Source organism: Talpa europaea (genome assembly GCF_964194135.1).
Source record: "Talpa europaea genome assembly, chromosome: 15".
Taxonomy (NCBI): Eukaryota; Metazoa; Chordata; class Mammalia; order Eulipotyphla; family Talpidae; genus Talpa; species Talpa europaea.
In genome coordinates, this window is record NC_140083.1 from 29,006,350 (window position 1) to 29,033,359 (window position 27,010).

General features: G+C 36.1%; 1 protein-coding gene across 3 annotated transcripts in view; it reads right to left on the minus strand.

Annotated features, from left to right (window-relative positions):
* NAV3 (neuron navigator 3) overlaps positions 1-27,010 on the minus strand; it is a gene marked incomplete at both ends in the record, with an annotated part of 285,289 nt that overhangs the window by 144,714 nt on the left and 113,565 nt on the right. For all 3 annotated transcript variants that reach the window (XM_084254829.1, XM_084254828.1, XM_084254827.1), the window contains 2 exons: positions 11,375-12,401; positions 24,400-24,539. In XM_084254829.1, coding sequence (XP_084110955.1) covers positions 11,375-12,401; positions 24,400-24,539 — 1,167 coding nt within the window. The remainder of the gene's footprint in view (positions 1-11,374; positions 12,402-24,399; positions 24,540-27,010) is intronic.

A 27,010-nucleotide genomic window follows, 5' to 3' on the forward strand; every position in this document is an offset into this window, starting at 1 on the left:
TCTCAAATACATTCAGTGTAATAATGATTACAAATTGCATATTCAAACTCTGATCCTGCTTTTCTTCAAATTTCAGAGGTGTATTATATCTGCCTAACTGAAATTTCTTCTTAGTTGTTAAGATATCTCTCAGACCAGCCACGTGCAGAATGGACTCATGATCTTTTCTCAATAATTCTGGTCCTTGCTCATGGTGCCCTGGGATAGAATTGTTAAGGAGGGCTAAGGCTCTACCTGATCTGGTCTCTGTCTGCCTCTCTAGCTTCATCTTGCACAAGAATTTCCTCTTTCTCCCCAGTGACCACCAGATGCTTCCACCCAGTGCCCATAGCTTGCTGCCTCAGTAGGACCTTCGCTCTTGATTAATTTCTTTCCCATTTCATCCAATTAAGTCTCTTCCTACAAGTCTCGGTTCAAGTGACACTTTTTTAAAGAACTATCCCTAATTTTCAGATTAAGTTCCAAATTATCACCTCTTATTGCTTCCTGTACTTCTCTTGACAGCACTCGAAATTTGTATAATGTTTTGATCAATGTTTATGTCACAAACTCGACTCATAGACTCTATTCTCTGTGTTAGGCTTACTAATACCTAACCCCATGTCGGGAACTTAGGCTGCACTCAGTAAAAATTTGGCAAGTGAATGAATACATCTTATCAGTAGTGATAATAAAGTAGTATCATCGGTAGGTACTGCCTTCGGAAGGAAATATGGTATAACGGTCAATGCACTGGGTTTGGTTCTTTCACTAAATAGCTATGAACTCATTGAATCTTGTTTAGAAATTACATCGCTCACATGTGAAAGCAAAGAAAAATATGTTCATTACAAACGAATTGTGAACTCCAGTGTTATTATCACTAAGATTCTAATAAGGCATTCTCTTAAGACTTTGAGTCAACATTAAATGTGGGGAATACATCTGGTTCCCTGTGCCATCTATTTATTTTCTTCTCTGGCTACCAGGCATTCCTATACTCCCTGTTTATCTACAGAAGCTTGCCATTCTGGGCCTCCCTGGTGGTGCAGCGGGTTGAGCACCGCGCTATGAAGCTGTCCGCTGCCTCTGCAGCACCTGTTCGATTCCTGGCAGGTCAGGGAGAAATCCACATGGCGTGGCAGACCTCTCCTGTCTTGCCTGCTGCTCCCCTAAAGCAGTGTCTTTGGTCCATTTGCCTGTTCTTCTTCCTGCTCTGTCTCTGGTGAATCCTCTCACCCTCCCACGCCTCTCACTTGTACCCCAGTTCCTGTATAAATAAAAATAAATCTTTAAGAAAAAAAGAATCTTGCCATTCAATTCTAAAGTCCACTATAGTCTGTTTCTCCACTTGTGCTCATTTTTTGAGGGGCATGATGGTACCTCCCTGATCTCTTCATTTACCTGCTGTTTTTGAATGAAGGGGGAAATATCCTCTGAATTTTCTAAGGATTTTTACTACTTGCTGAAAAAGCTTAAATGGAGAGTTGGTAGTGAGATTGGAGACCCCAGGGAAAGCTAACTGGCTGCCTGCCAAGAAGCCTAAGCGAGGCACAGTGCCTTGGTGAATTGGCTGTAAGCCAGGGTTGCCCTATAGCCCTGCAGGCTCAGTATTCACAGAAGATCTCTCTCGGAGGCTGAGTCACATTAAGTAATTCCCTGAGGTGGCTGACTGAAGACCAGTGCCAATTGGTTCTTATTAGAACAAGAGCAGCCACTGCCCCGGGAGCCAGAGGGCTTGGGTCATGTTAGTTACAGAGATTCAGTGTATATCCCTCTAGGAAAATCCATATGGAACAAAAGAATATTCAGAATGTGTTCTAGGAGAATATTCAGAATGTGTTCTTTGCTATAGACAAACAGATCTTAAATACTCCTCAGGAGCTGCCTATGGCTAGCCTATCATTCTCCATACATCAGACCTAGTACTCAGTTTCACTGGCTAAGCCCCCACACCTCCTGCCTGTGACACTCTTACAGAGTATAGTCACACTTCTGACAGCTCAATCTTGCTTCAGAAGCCTTTGTTTATTTTTTTTAATATGATAGTGCATATTTCAGACTGATTCCCTTTTTAATGTATGTTTAGTTTAAGTAATAAGAGATAATCTTATTTATATTTTTAAGTTCTTCAGTATATTTTCGTGAGTTATCTACCTATAGAGAAACACACCGATGAACGAAAGGAATATGCAGAAGTTTAACCTCAAATAATTATAGAAAGGATCTAAAAATCATCTTTAGTTTGTATGCATATAGAAAGGGGGTATAGATCTCTGTTCTATATGTGTTAGAAATGATCCATTTCTCTAGGATTTCCACCTCATTATTTGGAATCACATTGTAACTATAGACTCTAGAAGGGCAATCAATCCTAATAGATAAATATTTAACTTTTCTACAAGTAATTAAAGAATTACTTCATTAAATCTCTGATGACTCTAAACATGGCCATTTTCGTGCATACTTCATTCAGAAGATAAGTTTTAAAAGTCAATTAATGAAACTATTTACAAAGATTTCATAACCAATAGTGTTCTCTGAGCAAAAGGGACATTTTCACAGGTTTACTGAATATTGTTGTGACATCATTCACTGTTCCCATATAAAATGGCACTGCAATGTTCTCATACTAACTAGAAAAAGAGGGAAAAATAAGATGTTGCTGTTCCTTCAATATTTAGTACAGTCCTGTATAGACTATCTTTTTGTGCATTTATAATATAGTCAGAATTTACCATTACCAGCTGAAACTATAAACACAGCTTTGTAAAAAGCACCGCTGAATTTAATTTGGAAAGTCTGTATCTGTTATTAAGAGTTGTAGTGGTTAAAATCTAATCTTCACCAATGATGAACAAAAATTATGCCCTGAAAAAAAATTATGCCCTGTTTATGTGCATTTACTCTGTGCCAAGTGCAATGTCTAATGATTTACATATAGTGTATTTCTCAAACTTCACAACTATTCTGTTGCTATGGACCTAATGCTTTTCCCCCAAAATTCCTATGCTGAAACCTAATCCCCAATGTGATGATAGCAGGAAGTGTGGCCTCTGGGATGTGAATAGGTCCTGTGGTTGGAGCACTCATAGATGGGATTAGAGGCTTTATAAAAGAGATCTCAGTGGCCTTGAAGCCCTGTCCTTTCCACCATGTGAGGCAATGTGAGGGCAGAAAGAGATAATGGTCATCTCCAAACCAGGAAGCAGGCCCTCACCAGATGCCGAATCTGCTAGACTTATCAGCCTCCAGAATTGTGAAAAATAAATATTTAAGTCACTTAATCTATGACTATGTTTATTACAGCAGTCAGAAAAGACTAACCATAAAGCAGTTGCTATAGATAAATTAAGGCTTCTAGAGGTTTAATAATTTGCTTGATGTAACAAACTAATAGATACTCAACCCATACTGAAACTGGTTACCTATAAATACTGTTCTGTTAACCACTTCCCTAAAGATTAACTCTTGGCAGTGAGCATTTTATTACATTCAAGTTACCCTTAGCCAAAAGATAGCTTGGTTAGGTCCTCCCTGGTGGCGCAGTGGTTGAGCGCTGGGCTGCGAAGCTGCCCACAGCCTCAGCGTCGGTTCGATCCCCAGCTGCGAGGCGAGGGTCCCACATGGCGTGCAGACCTCTCCTGTGTGCCTGCTGCTCCCCTCAGTAGTGTGCATATAGGTCCTTCTGCCTGTTCTGCTCTCCACTCTGGCTCTGGTGAATTCTCTCACCCTCCCGTGCTTCTGACTGTACCAAGATAGCTTGGTTACTAGGTCAATATTGGATAATATTTGAATGTGACGATATCCACTAGCCTGCCCTAAGTTTTACTTCTTACTTTTTACTACCTGAAATTTATACTCTTAAGAAAAAGAAGTTACTATATTTGCCATTTAAAAGAATTAGGCAATGAATTCTAGATATCATCAATCTTTAAAATTCCTATTTTATAAATATGGTCATTTGTATATTGATATTTATACATATATCGTATATTATATCATGTGTTTGTGTATATATGTATGAATCCCCTGTGGGTTCATCTTGATATGGATAGAGTTGCAAATGCAGATCCAAATAGAACTTGCTTGAATCAGCAGCACTAACTGATGGTTCCATAGTTATTGCTTTATAAACCCATCAAAAGGGAAGAAAACAAGGATCTTTCCAAAACCAATAATGGGTTTGATTTTTTTTCTTTTCTTCCTAATAGGAAGACAGACAAGTCATTCTATGCCAGGAATCTATCAGAGTGAAGAGTAGCCCAGTGATGATGGGAGATTTGTTATATTCAGGAGAAGGTTGGGCAAATAAACCATTTTGAGAATAACGGGAGTCAGGTTTTTCCACAATTGACAAGTAGAAAGCAAGAATAAACCCTGTGGGATGATAAGGAAATAGAGGATCATAGATCTAACTGTAAATTCAGCACAGTGGGGTGTGCAAGAGAGAAAGACAGATATTGAGATAAGTAATACAAATGTTTGTATGTGTGTGTACCTACATCTATTTTATCACTTAGAAAACTGAGGAACAGTGAAGTCTTGGTTTCTAAATATCACTCTTTACAAAAATAAAACAGGGATTTTTAAAGTTGAAGCCAATGCAGGGAAAATGAAGTGAGCTTGAACCACTCTGAGCAAAAAAGAAAGTAAGTTCTCAAAAAATCATGGAACAGAAGCATGTTTGAATAGCCAAATCTGGGAAAATTTAAGCTTGAAAACAAAGAGCCGCATTGACAGATTATAATCCATTGAGTATAATGGAAATTCATTGGTCCATACAATATAAACAGAGAGAGTAGGAGAAGGGAAATCTCTTTCTTAAAGCAGAATTATAAAAACTTTATAAATTCTGGCGAGAATTTCAATTGATTTTAAAACACACGGATGAAAGTAGATCAAGGGATCGAATTTACATAGTCTCAAAATATCTTCCTACAAAAATATTTAGCTATTGGGCTTCCCCTGGTGGCGCAGGCAGTTGAGCGTCGTGCTGTGAAGCTGTCTGCAGCCTCTGCAGTGTCAGTTTGATCCTGGCGGGCCGGCGAGAGTCCCACATGGCACAGCAGACCTCTCCTGTCTCGCCTACTGCTGCCCTCAGCAGTGTATTTCGTCAGTCTGCCTGTTCCGTTCCCGGCTCTGTCTCTGGTGAATCCTCTCACCCTCCTGCGCATCTGGTCTGTATCCTGGCTCTTGCATAAATAAATAAATAAATCTTAAAAAAAAATTTAGCTATTGCAAATTGACTTGCGTGGGAAACTGAGAGACATTATTCTAATTAAATGACGAAATTTAACACTACTAAAATGGGGGTGTCAATAGAGCATGAAGACACTGATGGCATGCAATGGGAAGAAAACATCATCATTTCCTGGTATTGAAGGAAAGACTGAAGAACTGCTCTAGACTGAGGGATATTATGATGAAACCATAACTGGGGAAAGGATTCATTCTGAAATTAAAGAATTGGTATCTTTGGGAAAATTAGTAAAATTTGAATAAGTTCTCTGAGTGTTCTGACTGAAATGTGTAAATATATATATGTATATTACACACACATGCATAAATGCACATTCTTGTAAATTTTCTTTGTCTAAAAATTGTTTAAAAGGGAAATTTAGGGCCACCCAGGTGGCGCAGGGGTTAAAAGATACTGCCAGCCACTACAGCATGAGGTCAATCCCCAGCTGGCCAGGGAGCAACCCACATGGAGCAACAGACCTCTTCTGTCTTTCCTGCTGCTCCCATCAGCAATGTATTTCAGTACATCTGCCTCTTCTGCTCCCCACTCTCTGGTGAATCCTCTCACCACCCGTACCTCTGGCTTTCATCCAGTTCTTATATCTCTGGTGAATCCTCTCACCACCCGTACCTCCAGCTTTCACCGCAGTTCTTGTATGCATAAATAAATCTTTTTAAAAAGAGGGAAATTTAAAATAGGGAAAAAAACCTTAATGCAAGTCAAGTACAGAATGGGTAGCTGATAAAACTCTCCTGCTGAAGGAATGCCAACTCATAGCAGTATTCTATATCACAGGCCCTCTGCTAGCAGTGTCTGCATTCTAGCTTAAAAATACTGCTGTGCAGGGAGTTTAAACTGCTACCAGATGTACAGATATATATCAAACCTAGCAAGGCAAATGTTCAATAAGCTTTAGTTTATGCTGATGACCAATTTTTCCCAGTTCACATAAAACCACAATTGCAGTATAATCTGAAATAGCAGCTGCAGGGCTTACCGAAGCTCTATCTGCTTGATGGTCATATGCTTTACATTTCAGTCTTTGCAAACTCACAGCTCCTCCTACTCAATCTACTGGTTCAACAAACAAATCAAACTTAAAATCCACTTAAGTAAGCATTTTTAAAACTAATGTTTTGTATCCTTTGCACTTCAGGACCTAATACACTCAAGTGTCAATGTTTATGTTACCTTCTAAAATCTCACAAAACTGTGTTACAACAAAAATCCCATTATGTTTCTATGTAAGATAAATTACTATATCAACAGAAAGAAAACCTCTAAATTTAGACATTGTTGACCTAATTTTACAAATCTCCTTATATGCGTAATTTATGACTTTAAGAAGAATGATTTCCTCTCTTTATAATAGTGTTTTGTCTAGTGTTGAGTTCCTTTTGTGTGTATATGTGTGAATCCACACCCATGTTCCTGATTCTGCTCTCTTTGCATTGAGGTACTTGTTTTATGACTGGTACGTTATTTTCTTGGTATATACTACAAATGGTCAGAAAGTAAAAAATATAGACCTCAAAAATAGTAAGTTATAAATTTGATTGCTAGCTACACTGAAGTTGATTCAGACCTGTTAAAATGACTGTGGTTTAGGGAAAAGGAACAGGTCTTTCTGTTAGCCTTAACGAACAAATTACTTCACTATTGTACTTCACATTTATTTGCAAGCATGAGGAATGTGGCTCTAAAGTAATAAATGCAAAAAAGATAGTAGCAAAATTGCATATGGGAAGAGGGCAGGCACTTTTGAAGGTACAAAGGATTTCAAATAACAATTTTTGAACTTTAGGCAAGGAAAACAAGTTTAAAGAATACAGCATAAAGAGCAGACATCAAGAAAAATGTGGAACAATGAAAATAGGCTTTTTTTCTAACCTAGACTTGTCTCCTTTTTCTTTCTCTTATAATTACAACCTCGGGTGCAAGTCTTGTCAAGTCGACTGCTGAAATTCAGGCGATTTCTCCTCCTTTGAGCCAATGAACATGTTTTCTCCCGCACTTACCTCTTCCACCAACAATCCATTTTTATGCACCAAAGACATTTTCCTCATCATGCTTGTGACACACACACACACACACACACACAGAGTCACCCACAGAGTCCAAGTTCCTGACATTCAAGAATTTCTACTATAATCAGGACCTCCCTGGTGGTCTAGGGGTTAAGTCTCAGCACTATCACTGCTATGGCCTGAGTTTGATACCTGGCCAGGAAGCTAATTCACAAATGGCACAGCAGACCTCTCCTGTCTCCCCTACTACTCCCCTTATCCATGTATTTCAGTGAACCCACCTTTTCTGCTCCTGACTCAGTCTCGGGTGAATCCTCTTACCGCCACTGCACCTCTGGCCTACACCCTAGTTCTTCTATGCAAAAATAAATAAAAATTAAAAAAAAAAAAGAATTTCTATTACACTCAGGTTCCAACTGACCTTCATTTTCCAGGAAAACTGACCTACTTGCCTACCATCTTATATATATTTGGTTTGTGCTATTCACATGGTTGCTTCAGCTTCGCATTGCCTTTCCTGTACCATTCATCTCCACTTCTCAAATATCTCCTGTAGTTGTCTTAATGCTTAGGAAGGTAGCTATATTCTTAGACAGACAAGTCTAATTTTGGGAACTTCTCACACTGACTAAAATATTTCTCAATTTTTTTATCTTTGATTTCAATTATATCTACTTGATAAATGGATGAAGATGTAACAAATTCAAAACTGTTATTACCACATTCTAGTGATAAATGAGCTTAAAAACTTAATATAGAATATTCTTGCATTTATAGGAAGTCTGATTAATATGAGATTCATTAAATTCCAGAACTCAACGTCAAATAGGACTCTGAACATTCAATTTGCAAGAAAGAATATTATGAAGCATATATTAGAGATCTAGAAGGAACAATTCATAACCTAGCATTCCCTAAAATTGTACTGTGAAAATGGGAAAAATCATCAGCCACCTATCTTCCCATTTCAGAGTCTAGTTAGCCTTAGATATTAAATATATATTTACACACATATGCATTTAAAATTTATACTACAGAAAATCAATGAAGCATGTCCCATTATAAATGGATTCTGACTGAAAACTCTGCAAATCTACTGCTGACATTTTCCTAGCCAGAATTTTCTGTACATACAGAAAGAAGTGGTAGGCAAAGAAGGGCATGTTAACTATTATTTATTACCTGTGACTATAAGACAGTATCACTTTTCTGACATGAAATCTCTGCTTCATCATCTGTGTAAAATAGGCATTATATCCCTTTGGCTTTATGATAAAATTTAAATGATAGAATGCACTTAAATCTGCTAACTTAAGAGGCTTGCACTAAAAGAACTCTTAAGAAATGCTATTATCATTCATTATAAAAGAGTAAACTATTATGTTATCAAATGATTAGCAACTCCATAGAAGTCCATCAGGGATTTTGTAGGAAGGCTTCTTAAATGGGAGTGGATTATATGTGTCACATATTATATTATATTATGTGTCACATAATCCAAACCACATTACCCTTAATGTGAATATCTTTCGCCGACAGCTAAAAAGTCTTGAATATTGACCACTGTACCCTGAGAGTCTTTACTTAATAATTTATGAAATTATTCTGAATTAATAAAAGACTTCAAACAATTATTGCCTCATGTGTAGACTAAGAAGTGAAATTTCTTATTAGATGGTTCATTTTCAACTACCTTATATTACTGACAATAAAAAATAATTACTGACATTTATAAATCATTAAGTTCCAACCCGACTCTGTGCTAAAAATGTTATAAGGACTGATTTATTAGCCTTTAAAATAACCATTTGTGCCAACCACACTTTCATAATTAGAAACTGAAATTTAGGGAATGTCATTTACTAATGTGGTGGTTACATTTGTAAGTCTTATATAAGTATTAAGGCATTTCATCATCAAAATATCCTTTTAAAGGCAGCGTTTGTTATTATAATCCCCATTTTATAGATAAGGAATTTGAGACTCAGAGACTTAAATATGTTACCTACCTGGGTCACATGACTAATCATTGACAACAGAGATTCCAACTCAGGCTAGTTGGCTTTGGGGGCTATAGTCTAAACACCACAAAACCACTGGGGGAACAAGCTCACTCTACAGTTGTATTTTTTTAATTATATGGTTACATTATCTCACTTTTATAATCTTCATTTTAAAGAGGGAAACAAAACCTCTAAGAGTTTCAGGAACTTGTCAATATCACATAGCTGATCCACACTTTAACCTATAAACTTAGCTGTTTCCGCTTTATTATAGTTAAAAGTTCTACATTTTCAAAAGGCAACCACTAATTTCATATCCATTGTATGCTGCCTTTCTAAAAGCCAGTTGCTATTTATGGAAAGAAGCCTGCTAACTGGCAGACACATTCTTTTGCTTAGATTTGCACTTTCCTGTGAAATCTATTTGTGATGACTTAAAATGACTGATGTTTTACAGAATTTATTTTGAAATCCACAGGTGTCCTTAGTATGACATATTTAAAACTTATTTTTGTAATGTGTATTATGATTTTTTGATACCTTAATTTCTGCTTTGTCAAATAGGGACCCTAGAATTGGAAGGAAATACAGATTTCCATCTGATCCAAATACACACTTTAAATGAATTATTGCTACCAAAGTCAGAATAGTAGGCTTAAATGAGGTGTCCCAGGAACATTTATTTTGCTGAGTATATAAAGCCACCCCCTCCAAAAAAAAAAAAAAAAAGCATTCACTAGGGCCTCCCCGGTGGCATAGCGGTTGAGCGCTGGGTTGCGAAGCTGCCCGCACGCAGCCTCTGCAGCGCCGGTTCAATACCCGGCTGCTCCCCCGCCACTGGAGGAGGGTCCCACATGGCTCGCAGACCTCTCCTGGCGCCTGCTGCTCCCCTCAGCAGTGTACTTCGGTCCTTCTGCCTGCTCTGCTCCCTGCTCTGGCTCTGGTGAATTCTCTCACCCTCCCGCGCTTCTGACTGTACCCAGTGCTTGTATAAATAAATAAAAATAAATCTTAAAAAAAAAAAAAACCAACATTCACTAAAGGGGAATGAATCATTGTAATTATTTGCTTTACTTAAAAACATACTTAATATATTCAATATATAGCTAAACAATATAATCTTGGCCCATCTTTGAATTATAGCAGGACCTTCCACCTGTTAAGAACATTTCTTTCCTATTGTTGAACAACAATTTTCTGCCCAAAAGGACAGACATCACTCCTCCCTGGAATTCTCTTCACTGGGACACAGCAGTGACTGACATATTTCTAATTGATTCACACAAACCATAGAAAAATAGTGTAAATGTATTAGTTTTGTAACTGCATAGTAGGGTATATAATTTAAAATATAGCATATATTTTAATCCTGTAAAATAAAATGCTAAAAATAAATATGATACAAAAACTAATAAAGTACAAATACAATAAATAGCTACATAGATTATTACTTCTGCCTAGAAACTTTTGCCTGTGGAAAAGTAACACAAATTTTGTGCTGAGGAAGCAAAGCCTTAAAAACTACACGTAATGAACATTTGCAGTGTGCTAGGATATATAGTAAACATTTTAAACACATCACCTCTGCAATTCTTCCCAATTTTATAAGGCAGATACTATTATTGCTGTTTGACAGATGAAGAAAATGAGAGTAAAAGACATCAACTAACCTGTGCCACGTCATGTAGCTGGCAGAGCTGGGCATTAAATTCACATCTGTTTTGATTTCACAGCCTGACCCTTTAACTGTTATAGGATACTTTCACAAAAATATCACTAAACTATAAAACTGAGATCTGTATTAAAGGCTAATACTCATAGCAGTAGTAGTGACAGTAATAGACGCAGGAAAAAAATCAAGGCATCAGGGTTCAATTTTGCCTTCAGTAACAAGTAGGTTAACTTTGAAAGTCTCAAATTTTTAAATAGGAGCATGGGGGAGAAGACAAGAATGTGGTGGATATGTTCTCTGGAAAAGTTTAATTCTACATACCTCTGTCTTTGAATGAAACACTGTTTCAAAATGACCAGGTGAAATGCCTCTCTAACAGTCTCCCTTATTATACTCTGTATGCAACACTGCAAATGTTCACACTGTGGCTGAATAGAGGTCACCTTACCTATAAATGAATGGAGCCACTGTGGCTGTATTCGGGTGGCTGTGTTGCTGCTGTTGAGGGAGTTGAACAGCACCATTGCCAGCACTCTGCCCGGTGCCCTGTGCCACCTGTACAGCACAGGAACCAGAGGGAGAAGCTTGGCTGGCTTCCCTTCCTTCCGAAGGACCAGGGCAATTAGATGTGCTTGCTTTCTCGGAGATTATGGGCTTAGGTAAGGACTGGGAAGGGCTGCCTTTGGTAGTCCTGTATTTTTCAGACTCTTTGCTTGCTGTGCTGCCAGGTGAAATGGTTTGCTTTGCTGCTGGCGCCTTCGAGCCAGGTTTTGGAATCCCGCTGGAAGATGGGATTAAACTTTCCTTTTTGGCTGCTGTTGTTTTGCTGCCCTTTGGGATCAAGCTTGCAATTTTAGAAGTCTTTTTTGGAGCTGTCTCTGTCACCTGATCCTTCTCATCTTTGACTGCTTTTTCAGTGCAAGCTTTATTTTTGTCCCTGTTCTTTTCATCTTTTTCCTTTGGCTGTAGCAAAGACTTTTTATTGCTGAGATTTTTGCTTCCAGCTTTTGGAGGGGCTAACTTAGGTGACACTTTGGGGCTGCTGTTTGTTGAGCCACCACTATTCAGACCACTGTTAAATCCTTCCGTTTCGCCAGATTCAGAAAAAGCATCATCATCCTTCCCACCATCATTGGGTCCTGAACTGGGAGACTGCGGAGGACGTAAAGCAGTCCGGGCATTGACCAGCTTGAATTTTTCAAGCATGGATTTCTGCCCCGAGGGAGCTGGTTTGACCCCTTCTGAGACAGGGGGCTTCAGTCTGTCTGCAGGCGGAGTGGGAGAGGTGGCTGGGCTGGACTGCTTTACCGTTAGCATGGTAGAGGTGGCGCTGTGCTTGACATTCATGGACTTGCTGCGCCAGGGCTTGCTGGCACTGGGAGAAGGGATGGCAGAGGCAGGGGGCTGCCCTGCGATGCCAGGGGGCTGCATGTTACCATTTACACCTGAAGATGGTTGAGGTCCTTTGGAGGAATCTGGACATTGTTAAGAAAACAAAATAAAGATAATTCTGATTAGTACAATCATTATATCTCATCAGAGAGTACTTCTAAGTACAGTTACATAGACATATCTCTCCTCTGACCTGAAAATAGACAAGCTATGCAGTATCACTCATTTCGGAGATGGGGTTCTTTCTGTACCCTATATCAGAAATTCAGCATCTGTGAAGCATTGATTTTTCAGAAGAAAAAAAAAACTTGCTTTTTAGTCCTGTCTAAAATTATTCTTACTCAAATAACTTTGGTAGTCATTAATATCTGAAGATGAACAAGCACTTATCCTTCCTGTAAGCAATTCTATTTTTTCCAACCACTACTGCTGCTCATAGCAGTAAAATAGTCCACGTTGTCCCATAATAATAATTTGTATGATGAGGGCCTGCCTGGTGGCACAAGGGCTTAACCCTCAGCAATAAGAAGCTGTCTGCAGCCACTGCAGCACTTCGATTCCCGCCAGGGAGCAAAGCCACACGGCGCAGCAGACCCCTCCTGTCTTGCTCGCTGCTCCCTTCAGCTGTATATTTCAGTCAGTCCACCTGTTCTGCTTTCCACCCTGTATTTGGTGAATCCTCTCATCCCCTGCATCTCTGGCCTACACCCCAGTACTTGTATGCATAAATTAAAAGAACTTTAAAAAAATAAATTGTATGATGAACATTAAGAAATTGCTTTAACCTATAGGGAGCTTATGTAATGTTTTCAGATTAAATGTACTTAGGAATGATGCTTTAGTATTTGTTTTATTGTTTATTTGTATAAAAATGAAACATTCAAATTTAGGGTTGTATACACATCAGATAATCTACTAAAATATATAAATACCATATATATTTAATCCCTATAACAACCCTATGAATTAATACTATCATTACCTTTTACAAATTAAAAAACTGAGACAGACTATATAACACCTTCAAAGTCACAAAGCCTACATTTGAATTGATATCAGAGCTTGCGCTTCTAACTAGCACACATAAAGCCTCCTGTAGTGACCTGAATGGATTTTAAATTCTAATACAAAATCAAGATACTTTGGTGTCTATAGAAAAATAAAAACTTACACCACGTAAGTACTTAACATTGTGTTACTGTTTGCTTATGTTCCCCTCAGATGTCTCATTATGATATGAATTTTCCTGCACTGATTAAGGCCTGATTACAAGTCATATTTATGACCACAAAAAACTGGATGAAAATGAGATTTTTAAAGCATATTATAGAATAAAAAAGAACTGAGTTTGACATTAAAAGAATTATACCAATACTGGGAACTATATAATTCTGGTCAGGTCATAAATCATTAGTTACAGTGACCATAAATACCTCCTTCCTCACACTGGTTATTTTTAGGGGTGGAATGATAAATGATTAAATTAGATATCTATGTAACAGTGGTTCCATTTGGTATTTTTTAAAAATAATATTGACAAATAGATTTTATTTTTGATAAAATGCCCAATGGAAATATTTTATAAAGGACATCTTTTATGTAATATTCATGAATTGGAGTTCATTAAATTTTATTAATATTCATAAATATAAAATTAAAATACATTTACTTTTAAGGATTTTCTTCAAAGATGCCAAATTATATGACAAATAATATATAATTAAGTCCATTGGAACAGAAAACTAATCTTACCTGTTTTTCAGAAGAGGAAAGTAACATACAAAAAAAGGAAATTATAGGAAAGAGATTAAATAGTTAACTAATTTTTTTAAAGATTTATTTATGCATACAAGAACTGGCATACAGGCCAGAGGTGTGGGGGTGAGAGGGTTCACCAGAGACATAGTGGGGAACAGAATAGGCAGACTGACTGAAATACACTGCTGAGGGAAGCAGGGGGCAAGCCAGGAGAGGTCTGCTGTGCCATTTGGGTAGCTCCCTGGCCAGCCAGGGATTGAAATCGTGCTGCATAGGCTGCAGACAGCTTCATAGATTGCATCTCAACCCCCTGAACCACCAGGAAGGCACTAGTTAATTGAATTTTTGTCTTATTCAGGGTTTGCATTTTTTTTTTTTAGAGAAATGTTTTTTATGTATGTATTTATTTATTTATTTATACAAGCAATGGGTACAGTCAGAAGCGCGGGAGGGTGAGAGAATTCACCAGAGCCAGAGCGGGGAGCAGAGCAGGCAGAAGGGCCGAAGTACACTGCTGAGGGGAGCAGCGGGCGGCAGGAGAGGTCTGAGCACCATGTGGGACCCTCCTCCAGTGGCCGGGAAGCAGCTGGGGATCGAACCGGCACTGCAGAGGCCGCGGGCAGCTTTGTAACCCAGCACTCAACCGCTGTGCCACCGGGGAGGCCCAAGATTTGCTTTTTTTTTTTTTTTTAAGTATGCCAAAAATAACATCTTAGATTTGTGAATTTCATATTGGCAATAGTAGTATAGACAAATGCATTTTTTATTAAAGTGTTCTTAAACAAATTGGTATACCAATATTGACTTCTTATTTTCACTGTCTTTCTAAATTTTCTCATCTCAACTGGATAAAATTACATAGAATATATAAAAACTCAGAGGTAGAAGTTCACTGAAAATGTAAAATGCTTACATAGTATATTTATATTTTAAAGCATATGATGAAAATTACTAAGAATTGAACATATCTGTGTTTCTAAGTTAATTCTATCAACCACTATATTAACCTGTTTCTTAAATGTTCAATGGTTCATGAATTATAATATTATTCCTTGAACACAGAAATCTAGTAAGTAGTACCTGTCTAACTAATGTCTTTAATAAAATTACACCAGGTAACTTTATTTCTTAATTGATTTTACTGGAAACTAAAAACACCTCTAAACAAAATTAATTTTCTTAAGTTCAGTGAATTGTGTACATGCGGATGCATTTCACACAGTGACCTCACTATTTCACTGATTTTTGTCCATACATCTGACTCTTTTTTTTCCACTTCTAGTGATATTAATCAATGCTATTCAATTCCTACAACCTACAGGACACGAAGGTAGGCACAACATCTGTTATAAGATTTAATGAGTGACTATGAAAGATATTCCAATGTACCTTACCATCTACTCAGAGGAAAGAAGTCAGACTCATAAAAGATGGATGATACATATTAAATGTCAAATGAAGGTGAGGTAGTAAAAAATGATAGAGATCAGAGTTGCAGAGAGGGTAGTGCAGGAGTCAATAAGATCAGGACTGATGAGCTAACAGAGACATATAGACACTGAAGCCAGGAGAAACATTGTGAAATTTTATTCTACTTATTTACATTGTTAAGTGTACATATATATATTAAAAAGTATATATATGTATGTGTGTGTGTATGTTAGAATACAGAATAGGAGAGAAACATAGTACTTCAAAAACCAAACTGTGAGTATTGTGAAGAACATGATGACCTTTTCACTTTCTATACTAATCTCAAGAGTTATTTGTGGTATTTCCTATTTTCCAATGAAAGTATTGTTTTTACAATGCTTTACTGCTACAATGAAAATAATAATTTCTATAAAAATAATGTCAACGGACACTGCATTGAAAGTTCATTAACTGCATTATATCAAGTTAGTGTTCACATAACCTGGTGAGGTAGGAGGGCCTATTTCCAATTCACATTTGAGGAAAATGTCATTTGAGAGCCCAAACAAACTACTCAGTGGTGCATGGCTTGCAGGGAAGCTAGGATTTGAGTGCACATTCTATGACTCTACAGCCCAACCTTTGTAATTGCCTTAGAATGTTTGACATTTGCTGTGTTTAAATAGCGGTTTTCAAACTTTAACATGCATATAATTTACTTGGGGATCCTACTAAATGCACATCACATTATGATTCAGCAGATTTGCAGGAGATTCTGAGATTCTGCATTTCTAACCAGTTTTCAGATGATGTCATTGTTGCTGGTCACAGGCCATGTTTTGAGTTAGCAAAGGTTGAACAGACTCAGAATAATGGCAATTGATGACATTATCAGCTTTAAAGATTTGTTTTTATGGCAGTTCCAAATTAGCTAAATTGGTTCAATGTTTCATAGCTGTACTGCTATAAAATTAATATTATAGACTCTGAATATAAGATTATAGATATTAGAATATTAGAATATTAGAATTAGATATTAGAATATTAGAGTGCAGATTTCAGAATCTACGCCAACTCCAAATTCATCTAGATGTTTGGCAATTGGTGGTTAGAGATCACTTCCTAATGCCCTTTAATTCATCATTTTGGCCATCTATTTAATATATATTTTCCTATAACTATAACTAGGTTAAGAGTCAGGGAACCCCTATCCCTGTGTGCCTTGGGGCTTTGGTGAGGATAAGGGAAGAGGTAGAAAAGAACCAATCAGGGTGCTCTTTTAAGTACACTGACATTAGTTGAATAGACTACTATAAGAATTCAAGTAGAGGAGAAGAATTTCAATAACACACACCCAAAAATGAGACAGGAGGGACTTCAAATTATGACTTCCACCTCCAACCCACAGTGACAGCAACAGCTGTAAAATCTTCCTCGGACCATTTCACATATATAAGACACTTCTCTAAGCTCACCTCCTAATCTGTCCCCAGCCTGTCTCTGTAGAGCAGCAATGAAGTTCAGCTTTCATTAAGAGGACAAAACTCAAAATGGATTAAAGAACTAGACATAAGACCTGAAACCATAAAATACATAGAAGGAAATATAGGCGAAACACTACGGGATTTGCACATCAAAGACATCTTTACAGACACATCACCCAAAGCAGTGATAGTGAAGACAAAGATAAACAGATGGGACTACATCAAATTAAAGAGCTTCTGCACAGCAAAAGAGACAATAACAAAAACAAAGAGAAACCCCACCAACTGGGAGAACATTTTTGCACCCACCACTAATGATAAAGGACTGATCACAAAAATCTGCAAAGAGCTGATGAGACTCAGCAACAACAAAGAAAATAATCCAGTCAAAAAATGGGCAGAAGAGCTAAAAAGAAACTTCTCTGAAGAGGAAATGCAAATGGCCAACAGACATATGAAAAAATGTTCAACATCACTTGTAATCAGGGAAATGCAAATCAAAACTACCATGAGATATCATCTCACACCAGTGAGAATGGCACATATTAAAAAAACTAGCAACAACAAATGTTGGCGAGGGTGTGGAGAAAAAGGAACTCTCCTGCACTGTTGGTGGGAGTGCAAACTGGTCCAACCACTATGGAGAGCTGTGTGGAGATTTCTGGACCTACTAAACATAGAGCTTCCATATGATCCAGCAATTCCACTCCTAGGTATTTACCCAAAGGACACAGAAACATCAATTCCAAAGAGCACCTGCACCCCTATGTCTATAGCAGCACTGTTTACAATAGCTAAGCTTTGGAAACAGCCCAAATGCCCAAAAATAGATGACTGGATCAAGAAGATGTGGTACATATACACCATGGAATATTACTCAGCATTCAAAAAAGATAAACACATGCAATTTGCAGCAACATGGATGGCGCTGGAAGGGATCATGCTCAGCGAAATAAGCCAAAAAGAAAAAGAAAAATACCGGATGGTCTCACTCATAGCAGGAATCTAGAAAACTTAAATAAGGGACCAGGAAAATGAATATAAGAAAGTGAAAATCAAAATCAACAAAAAACTATGAACCAGAGACACTTTTTGGGGGGTGGGGGGCGGGAGGGGAAGGATTGGGGTCAGAATGGGGCATTTGCAATTGTATGGGGGAATATAAAAATAAAATTTAATATTAAAAAAAGAGGACAAAACAAAGGTTGCTACACATCAGGAAGATATTGGAATAATGAGTCTCTTTGGATCCTCACAATAAAGGTTGCACAATCACAGCACCTAAAATGGTAGCACTTGTACTTCCTACAGATGGTGCTGCCACAATTTCTACAGCCTTTGCCATTTATATAAATATTAAGTAGCCTGGTTGCACTGATATATTACTGAATGTTGATGACCCTCCCTGACTATGAATGACTTGTTATCTGGGAATGGGGAATAGAGCAGATGTCTAGTGCACTAATATGAGGCATTCTAGCAGAGGATCGGTATCTTGTATTTGCAGGGCTATCTCTACCTACAGCCATGCTTCTTGTTCTGAACCCCAAAGAGAAATTTCTAATGCCTCTTCTCCTTTCTTCCCCTTCTTCATCCACATCCACCATCACCAACTTTTCCACAACTGAAATAGTATTACTTATCAACTGCTTACTTGCATAACCAAGTACTTTAATATGTGGAATAACATTTAAATTTCTTTAAAAGCGGTCTCTCATGTAAACCACTAAAAATCTGCTATACAGTTATGGTTGCTTTTGTGAGAAATGAGAAGACTTAATCTCAGAAAGAGTAAGTATACTGGTTTCAAATCACACATATAGTAAAACTTAGAAAAGACAAAGTCAAAATGGAACTTGAATTTATCTGACATCCAATCTGGAGGTTCTGACTATCTCTTTTCCATATTTGTTGCATACCCAGAAATTCTGCTGGTATTGCTTTCCAGAAAGATACACGTTTGTCACAAGATTGAAATTAATTTAATTAGGTATCCATGAAGCATTGTTTTATTTCTTCATCAATGAACAGAACACAAATGGGGAAAACCTCCAACAGAGATACTGTGTACTCAGAAAACTATATACTTTCTCTTTGGACATCCTCCTTGTACCAACCTTCTGAGTTGAGGTAAGAAAAGATTTAATGCCTGTTTAGAAAATACCTGAATTCCCAAGGTTAATTTTTAGCTATTCCACCTTACAAGAAAAGAAAAAGAGAAAGAAAAAGAAAAAGAGAAAGAGAAAGAGAAAGAGAAAGAGAAAGAGAAAGAGAAAGAGAAAGAGAAAGAGAAAGAGAAAGAGAAAGAGAAAGAGAAAGAGAAAGAGAAAGAGAAAGGAAGGAAGGAAGGAAGGAAGGAAGGAAGGAAGGAAGGAAGGAAGGAAGGAAGGAAGGAAGGAAGGAAGGAAGGAAGAAAGGAAGGAAGGAAGGAAGGGAATAACACTGATTACCTGGGAAAAATGAAATGGCAATTTAGTTCCATAATTAATATACGAGGTGAATGTGGCAGTCACACCAGGTGCATGTGAGTTTAAATAAACACATTTCTATGGAACTTCAGCTAGCATTAGAGCTTAGCACCGTGTTGCCAACAGCCTCTTTTAGCCTCTGAAAGGAAATAGGTAACATCCTCAACCTATTTATTTATTCAACCTCAATGAATAATATGCTATCATGCAGGTGAAAGCATGCCAGCTTTCAACTCAGAAATACACAATATAAACAACAATGATGAAAAGAGCACCAGTATTTCTGAAGTATTCACTGTGTAGCAGGCATTGTATTCAGTGATATATAGGGTGCTTGCTGCATGTAGGACAATTTCAGGATTTCAGATCATTGCTGGAGGAAGGAAATAATTAAGTAATATGACCATGGCAATTTATTTGAAAATAATTTAGACTGTCATCTCATAATAATATATCAAAATATTCCTTTAACATTTAAAGAAGTGGGGGAAAAAAAGAGTAGCATTCAAATCCAAATATTTCCTGTTACCAATTGGTCTCTTCCTTTTCATGTCACCACATTGTCTTCCATAGAAATTTGTTTGTGAAATACCTCATATCACTGAGTTTATGATGATTCAACAGAAACACGGAATGGAATTACAGGGTTCTGGTTACAAGCTCACATTGTACCATTTGCAATCTTAGAGTGACACTCTGTGGAATACTGAAAAGTTTAGGGAAGTTTCTATTCACCAGCCAATTTTTTATGAAGTATATAATTTATGTATAGGCACATATAATGTATTTTGACTTCAATATGTGAACACGCATATATGGGCAAACAACATCTACACCCAAGTCCGTATCACATGGCATGTATTTAATTCTATTACCTCATGAAAACCTCTAAGATAAACCTAAAATTATCATGTCAACATTATATTTTAGGCTGGTTTAAATATTTGAGAAATAAAGCAAAAAGTTATAGAGGAACACATAATTAAATCAACAATAAAGTAATATTATAAGTAAAACCTATTAGGATGGCCAGAAAAATAAATAGTACAGTTCTTTGATTTTAAGGTAATTTCAGAGTAATTGAAAAAATAAAATACTTAAGAACTAGATATCTATGCTTCAGCAATTAAAATTCCAATTCTAATGCAAAATTTGCATTAAACCTTAGAGTTTTAAAAATGTTGAACTGAAACATTGTTAAAATACTTGGCAATGATCCTATTAACCATGCTGAATGTAAATTAACTTCACACTGAAGAAACATCATTAGATCCAGGAAATCAGAAAGGCAATATCTTTAGTTATGTACAGGCATAACATGAGAATCACATGGGAGAGACAATAAAAAGATGGTTGCATGCCCTTTGGTGCTGTGGCATGTTTCCTAGCAACATCTAAAAACAACTCTTCTAATGACCTCTATCAGGTAAGAAGTATTTACAGATAATAATTCAAAAACTAAATTCCAAATAAAGCTAGGGATATTTACCATTCCTAATAATGCTCAATTGCTTAGCCTTTTTAATATTTATTACCTGGATAATATAAAACAAGAATGATTTTTTAAGATAATTTGCTCCAGACATATGAACCATATGTTCACATGCAGCAAGGCATCATTTTCATAAGAACCTGTTTTCCATGAACAATTACTTGCTTTTCTTTAAAGCATATAACTATGTGGACTATTCTCAGAGGATGTTTAAGTGCAAATTGATAACATACTATTACACACACTATTAACATACTATATCACAACATACTATTCATTGACAGCTTTTGAAGAGCAGATAATCAAGAAAAGAAACTTAGACTCTCAAAAGAATTACTTCTCTCCAAACAATTCTATTTTCATTTTACCATTTGTTCTGAAATGTTTTCCCATATTCCATTCAACAGAATGGCAGAATGACATTGTTGTCTATTATAACATCATTTCCATTTCAGCCTCTTTGCAAGTGATAATCTATGACAGATCACTGAGAGCATAAGTCATTTGGAGAAATAGCAATATGAACACACTATTCTTTTTGAATTGCACTATTGTTAAAATATTAGATTTATCTTTTGAAATGCAGTTTGTGATTTCCAGCTGATTTCCTCTCATAAGTCAGAAAATTTTCATGTAACTTATTTTTACAATTCTTGAAAACCTACTGTGTTTTCGACAGTATGTTTTTAAATAGAGAAATTAAATTGTTTTGTAAATGAAAACTTACTATTACAAATTCTAGAAATTCTTCAATTGATTCATATGATTCATCACCTAATGCTTGATAAAGTAAGGAGAAAGCATATTTCCACTTAAAAATATCCAGGAAGCACATTACAGATAATTTGGTTAATCCTTCAAATGAAGTGTCTTAATTTATAAAATTTAAATGCCACAATAATTAAAAAGGAATAGCAACTATAATTAGAATCCTTGTCAGTACTTTCTGAATTCTGTCATTATAATACTGTAACCATTACAAATTGCTATTTAATTTCAGTTTACTTGGCCAGGCCTCTGTAACAGAGATCAACTTGTGAGCAAATGAAATTTTATATTTTGATATGTTATACTGCCACCCACGTCAAAAAGTTTAAATGAAAGATCCTTGACAAAAACAAACAAACAAACAAAAAAAACGCCCAAAGAGATAAACCACTAGAAAGACTAAGGCATAAATTATAAATTGCTTGATATGTAATATTTATCATTGTTTTGTTTGCTCTTATAATCTAAGAGAATGTTTTTGGAAATATAAAATAGTATGACACAAAGATTCATTTACAAACATTGATATGAGATGTATTGACATAAAGTTGGAACCACATGTTAACAGAAAATGCTGTGCATCATGTAAAAGGAATTCCAGATGACTACTAAATCATGTGATGCAATTCATGCTTAAGTTATCATTGGCAGGTTACAAACATTTAATGCCTACATTTAATGTATTATAAATATTTGGGAATGTGATGTCACACATTTGAAATGTTTGAAGATTTTTAGTTCATTGGAATTGAAGTGCTAGCTAATTTATTCTGATAACTCTTGTCTTTGGCTGTAGATATGGACAGAAGGAAATCTGCTTCTAGGGTCAAAATGATAATGTACGTCATCTGTCTCCACCTTGTGGTGATTGTATATATTGCTACAATACTTTTTAATTTTGTGCTACTTCCTATATATACAGGAGAGGCCTACGGCAGTGGAAAAATATGAATGCTGCCTACTTTGGGGTTATTATTTTTTATACCAGAAATGAAGAAAAGTATTTCACATGACAGAAAAAATCAAATACCTTATGATGTCAAAGTATTAGATCATCTAAAACATTTCTCAGGCAAAGTTCTCTTTATTAGTAATTTTTTGCAAAAAATATTATATAGCTGTGTTATCAAGAAGCTAATTTCAACATTGAGCATTCCATTTCATCTCTCACACATCTCTGTGTCAAAGCATACTGAATTTATGGCACATGCAGAACCTGTATGACACTTAATAGGAAGGTTCCAAAAGAAGAGAGAATGTTCTGAAGAATTGTTACCTCCCTTCTTCCAGTGAAAAGTAAGATTTCTTAGGATATTAAATTTATTCCACATTTTATTTTTTAATTAATTAATTAATTTTATGTTTTGCATCATTGTTCATTTTTAAAGAATATTTGCTTCCCCCACTCCCTCAGGTGTAGTCCCCATAGAATTTCCTTCCCCAATGCACCCGTGCACCACATTTTAAATATAAACTCCTAACTTTCAAATATACACTGCAGTTTTCTTTTTTTTCATTCAACTCAAGAATTGGGAAAATGGGGACTCCCTGGTGGCGCAAGGGAGCTTCGCGCAGCACTGCGAAGCTATCCTCAACCACTGCAGCATGAATTAGATCCCTGGCCAGCCAGAGAGCTACTCACCTTTCCTGCCTGGCCTACTGCTCCCCTCAGCAGTGTACTTCAGTAGATCTGCGTGTTCTGCTCCCCACTCTGTCTCTGGTGAATTCTGTTAACCCCCGCACCTCTGGACTGTACCCCAGTTCTTGTATGCATAAATAAATACATCTTTAAAAAAAAGAACTGGGAGTATTTACTGAGATCAAGACATACTGATCTGCATTCAGGTGTTTATAGACTTTCTTATTTGCTTTAAAAGGTGGGAAATTTTTAGGAGGATGTTTTATTCATAATTACCCCTGTCCAGTCATGTCTGAATAAGAGAAACTTATCTAATCAGATTATTTGTATGAAGCAATATGAAATGATCTGATGGGAACAAAACAGTTTCTATCTGTTTGAATTAGTCAAACCAAATTCACCAACATTTCTACTAAGTATATTTGTCATTTCTGAATACTGTGAAGAGAAATTTAAAGTACCACTGAAATGGTACTCTTCACACACTCATATTACCTACAACCATGTAAGTGTGTTCCTAGAAAACAATAAGAGAACATGAATGATGTCTCTCTTTAGGGAAAACTAAGGTCATAATGTTTGTGTGTCCTACTTCTTTCAAAGATTAAATAGCCTCACAATTATGTCTCAATTTCTGATATTCCAACCTTAAAGTTCCCAAAACACTTATGGCATTTATGTTAACTGTTAAGGATTCAAACAAATTGAATACAGCTTTAAGATTTCAGGATAATTTTTATGAAACTAGAGAAGACAACAGAAGGTGCTACTTATATGCACAGGGGAGGAACACTTTTTGAGAACCAGATTTTGTATTTGGGTATATAATACACCATTTTAAAATAAATGAGTTTATTTCCTATATATGTTCTTCAGATAAGAAGAGTCCTAAAGAAAGCTGGAATTCAGGAGTGGATGATTAGAAAAAAAGAGAAAACTCCACTGATAATATTTCAATTCCAAAAGCTTTAACGCTGCACAAATATTAGATTTAGTATATAATTTACCAGACTCATATGCTAGACTTATGCCATAATGATGCAATAGTGGAACACTTACCTTTTTCATTGCCATTTGCATAATTTGGAGGCTTGTTTTTGTCAATGCTGTTAAAGCTCTGACTTCTCCTATTTAAATTAGAGGCTCCTTGGACTTTGCTGCTGCTGCCTGCAGCTGGCACCCTAGAGGGCCCTGGAAGCCTGAAATAGTATAAGAAAAATTACATCATTATTGTATGTTATACAAAGATAGGAGCAGGAGGTTCTGAGCAGAGAAGAGTCAATCACAAACAAATCAATATATGATGTTCTAAAATTACCAGGAAATGATGGCTTAAGCAACAAATAGTTAAAAACAAGGGTTGAGTATCTTCAGCTCTCATTTCACTTTTCAATAAATATTCCCCCAAAATATACTAATACTGTGGAACTATTAGAAATAAAGTAACCCTGAATTTAAAAAGCCATACTTACCACAGACCTGTGAAAAGACACTTCAACTTAAAGAGTATTATAACAATTACATGAAAAGCAAAGGAAATAATAGCACTTTACTACATTCTAGGTATATTAATACTCATCTATCTGCAGTAGTTAAGTTTTTCTTTTCAATGAAAGGATATTTGTTTTTATCCTGCCAACCTGTATATTAATGACAAGAAGAAAACAAGGTGACTGAACGAATTGGAAACAGTAAATGCTAACTGAAAACCTAAACTGGTTAGCTCCCCCAGAACATGGTGTGGGGATCAAAATCATGAATTAGTTCAGATTTGACTGATCTGCAATATACAGACAAAAAATATTCTTCTTGTCTAAAGTAAGCACCTCGTATTTAGTTGGCATGACAAATGTGATCAAATGATCACAGAGGCAATATAACAATAAAAGATGCATATCTCAGAAGGTGACACACTGTGTTAGCACGATTTCAAATGCACCCATTGTGACAGGAGCTTCAGCTACTCTTTGTGTATGAAAGACTGGACTTAAGAAGGGATCATGCTCAGCGAAATAAGCCAAAAAGAAAAAGAAAAATACCGGATGGTCTCACTCATAGCAGGAATCTAGAAAACTTAAATAAGGGACCAGGAAAATGAATAACTATAAGAAAGTGAAAATCAAAATCAACAAAAAACTATGAACCAGAGACACTTTTAGGGGGGCGGGGGCGGGAGGGGAGGGATTGGGGTCAGAATGGGGGGCTGCAATTGTATGGGGAATATAACAATAAAATTTATAAAAAAAAAAAAAAAAGAAGTAGATGCGGACTATTTTAAAACCAAGAAAGTGGAACAGATAATAATCTTTGGTTATCTTATTTGCACTATAATCAAAATCAATCCAGATCATTTATTTCATTCTTTTAGCATCTTCTACATTCAAGTTTCAGGTATCAGTTATTTTATGAATGATGCCTAAAGGTAAAATCATTCTTTTTTTAAATACAACTAATGTATATTACATATTGCTAATAAACTCAATACACATAAATTAAAAATTAGAAATTGAGAACTAATGTTAGCATTTTGACATTTTAAAAAACATGATTTTAAAGGTTACAGCATCTAGAGTAGGATTTGCTGCCACCATGTGAATATCACTATGTACTGCTCTGAGAGTTTCTATTTTAAAAGAAACACTAAAAAGTAAATGAACAATACTCTCAAACATGTAAATACAGTGCTGAATGTTTTACTGTTCTCTTTTACAAAATTTCTTTAACAAAGGAATGTTTTTTATGGAGGTGCCCAATATATTACACTTTCATTCAGTTGTTGTGTAATGTTCAAATTTTAACTCACCTTTATAATACTACTTAATATTATTTCCAAATTATTCAAAAATCAAACTCTTAAATAACAAATACTTTTAAAATAGTAATGAGTATGGCAAAAATCAAATGAGTATCAGGAAAACACAAATGCCAGTTTTAAAACAGAGGTTTATTTCTTGGAATTGTTAATTTCAAAATGTTGATTGCATTTTGGAGTGTAAATACATATGGCTAATAAAGAGTTCCCTCATCTGTTATCATGCACAAGATTAGACTCTTTTCCAAAGGATTCCAGCATTTAACTTTTCCTCTAATGGAGCTAGAGAGCTTGTAAGTATAGCACAATAACCACAGACAACAGGAATTTAAAGTATCAGTAATTACACTTTAAAGAAAGAACTCAAATAATTAACTTGGCCAAATGTCCCGATCATAGCACATCTGAGAACTATTCCTGTAGACACAGTCATAGACTCAGGAAGTTCATTCCAAACTCACATGTATAAACAAATTTTGTCACAAAACTTGCCCTGCTTGCAATGAAACTTGACCTCCTTCTAAAAAAGCAATTAAAATGCATTTTAATCTTTACTGTGACCCATAAGGCAAATGATCTTTAGTTCTCAGAACAACTTAAAACAGATTAAAAAATCCATTTGCTCTTCTCATTACCCTAATTTGACAGGCAGCCAGAACTCCAGATCATTCATCAAAGTAATAAAAAGGAGAAATAAAAGTGAAGCCAAAAAGGGAGATGTCCTATTAGATCAAAGCACTTAAAATATATTTTACGTGCATCAGACTTAGAAGTGGTAATAAAATGTGCTTACTGTACATGGCAGGTCACTGTTCTCTGCACATGCTAATTTATATCATTTCTTCTAATTTTTAATTA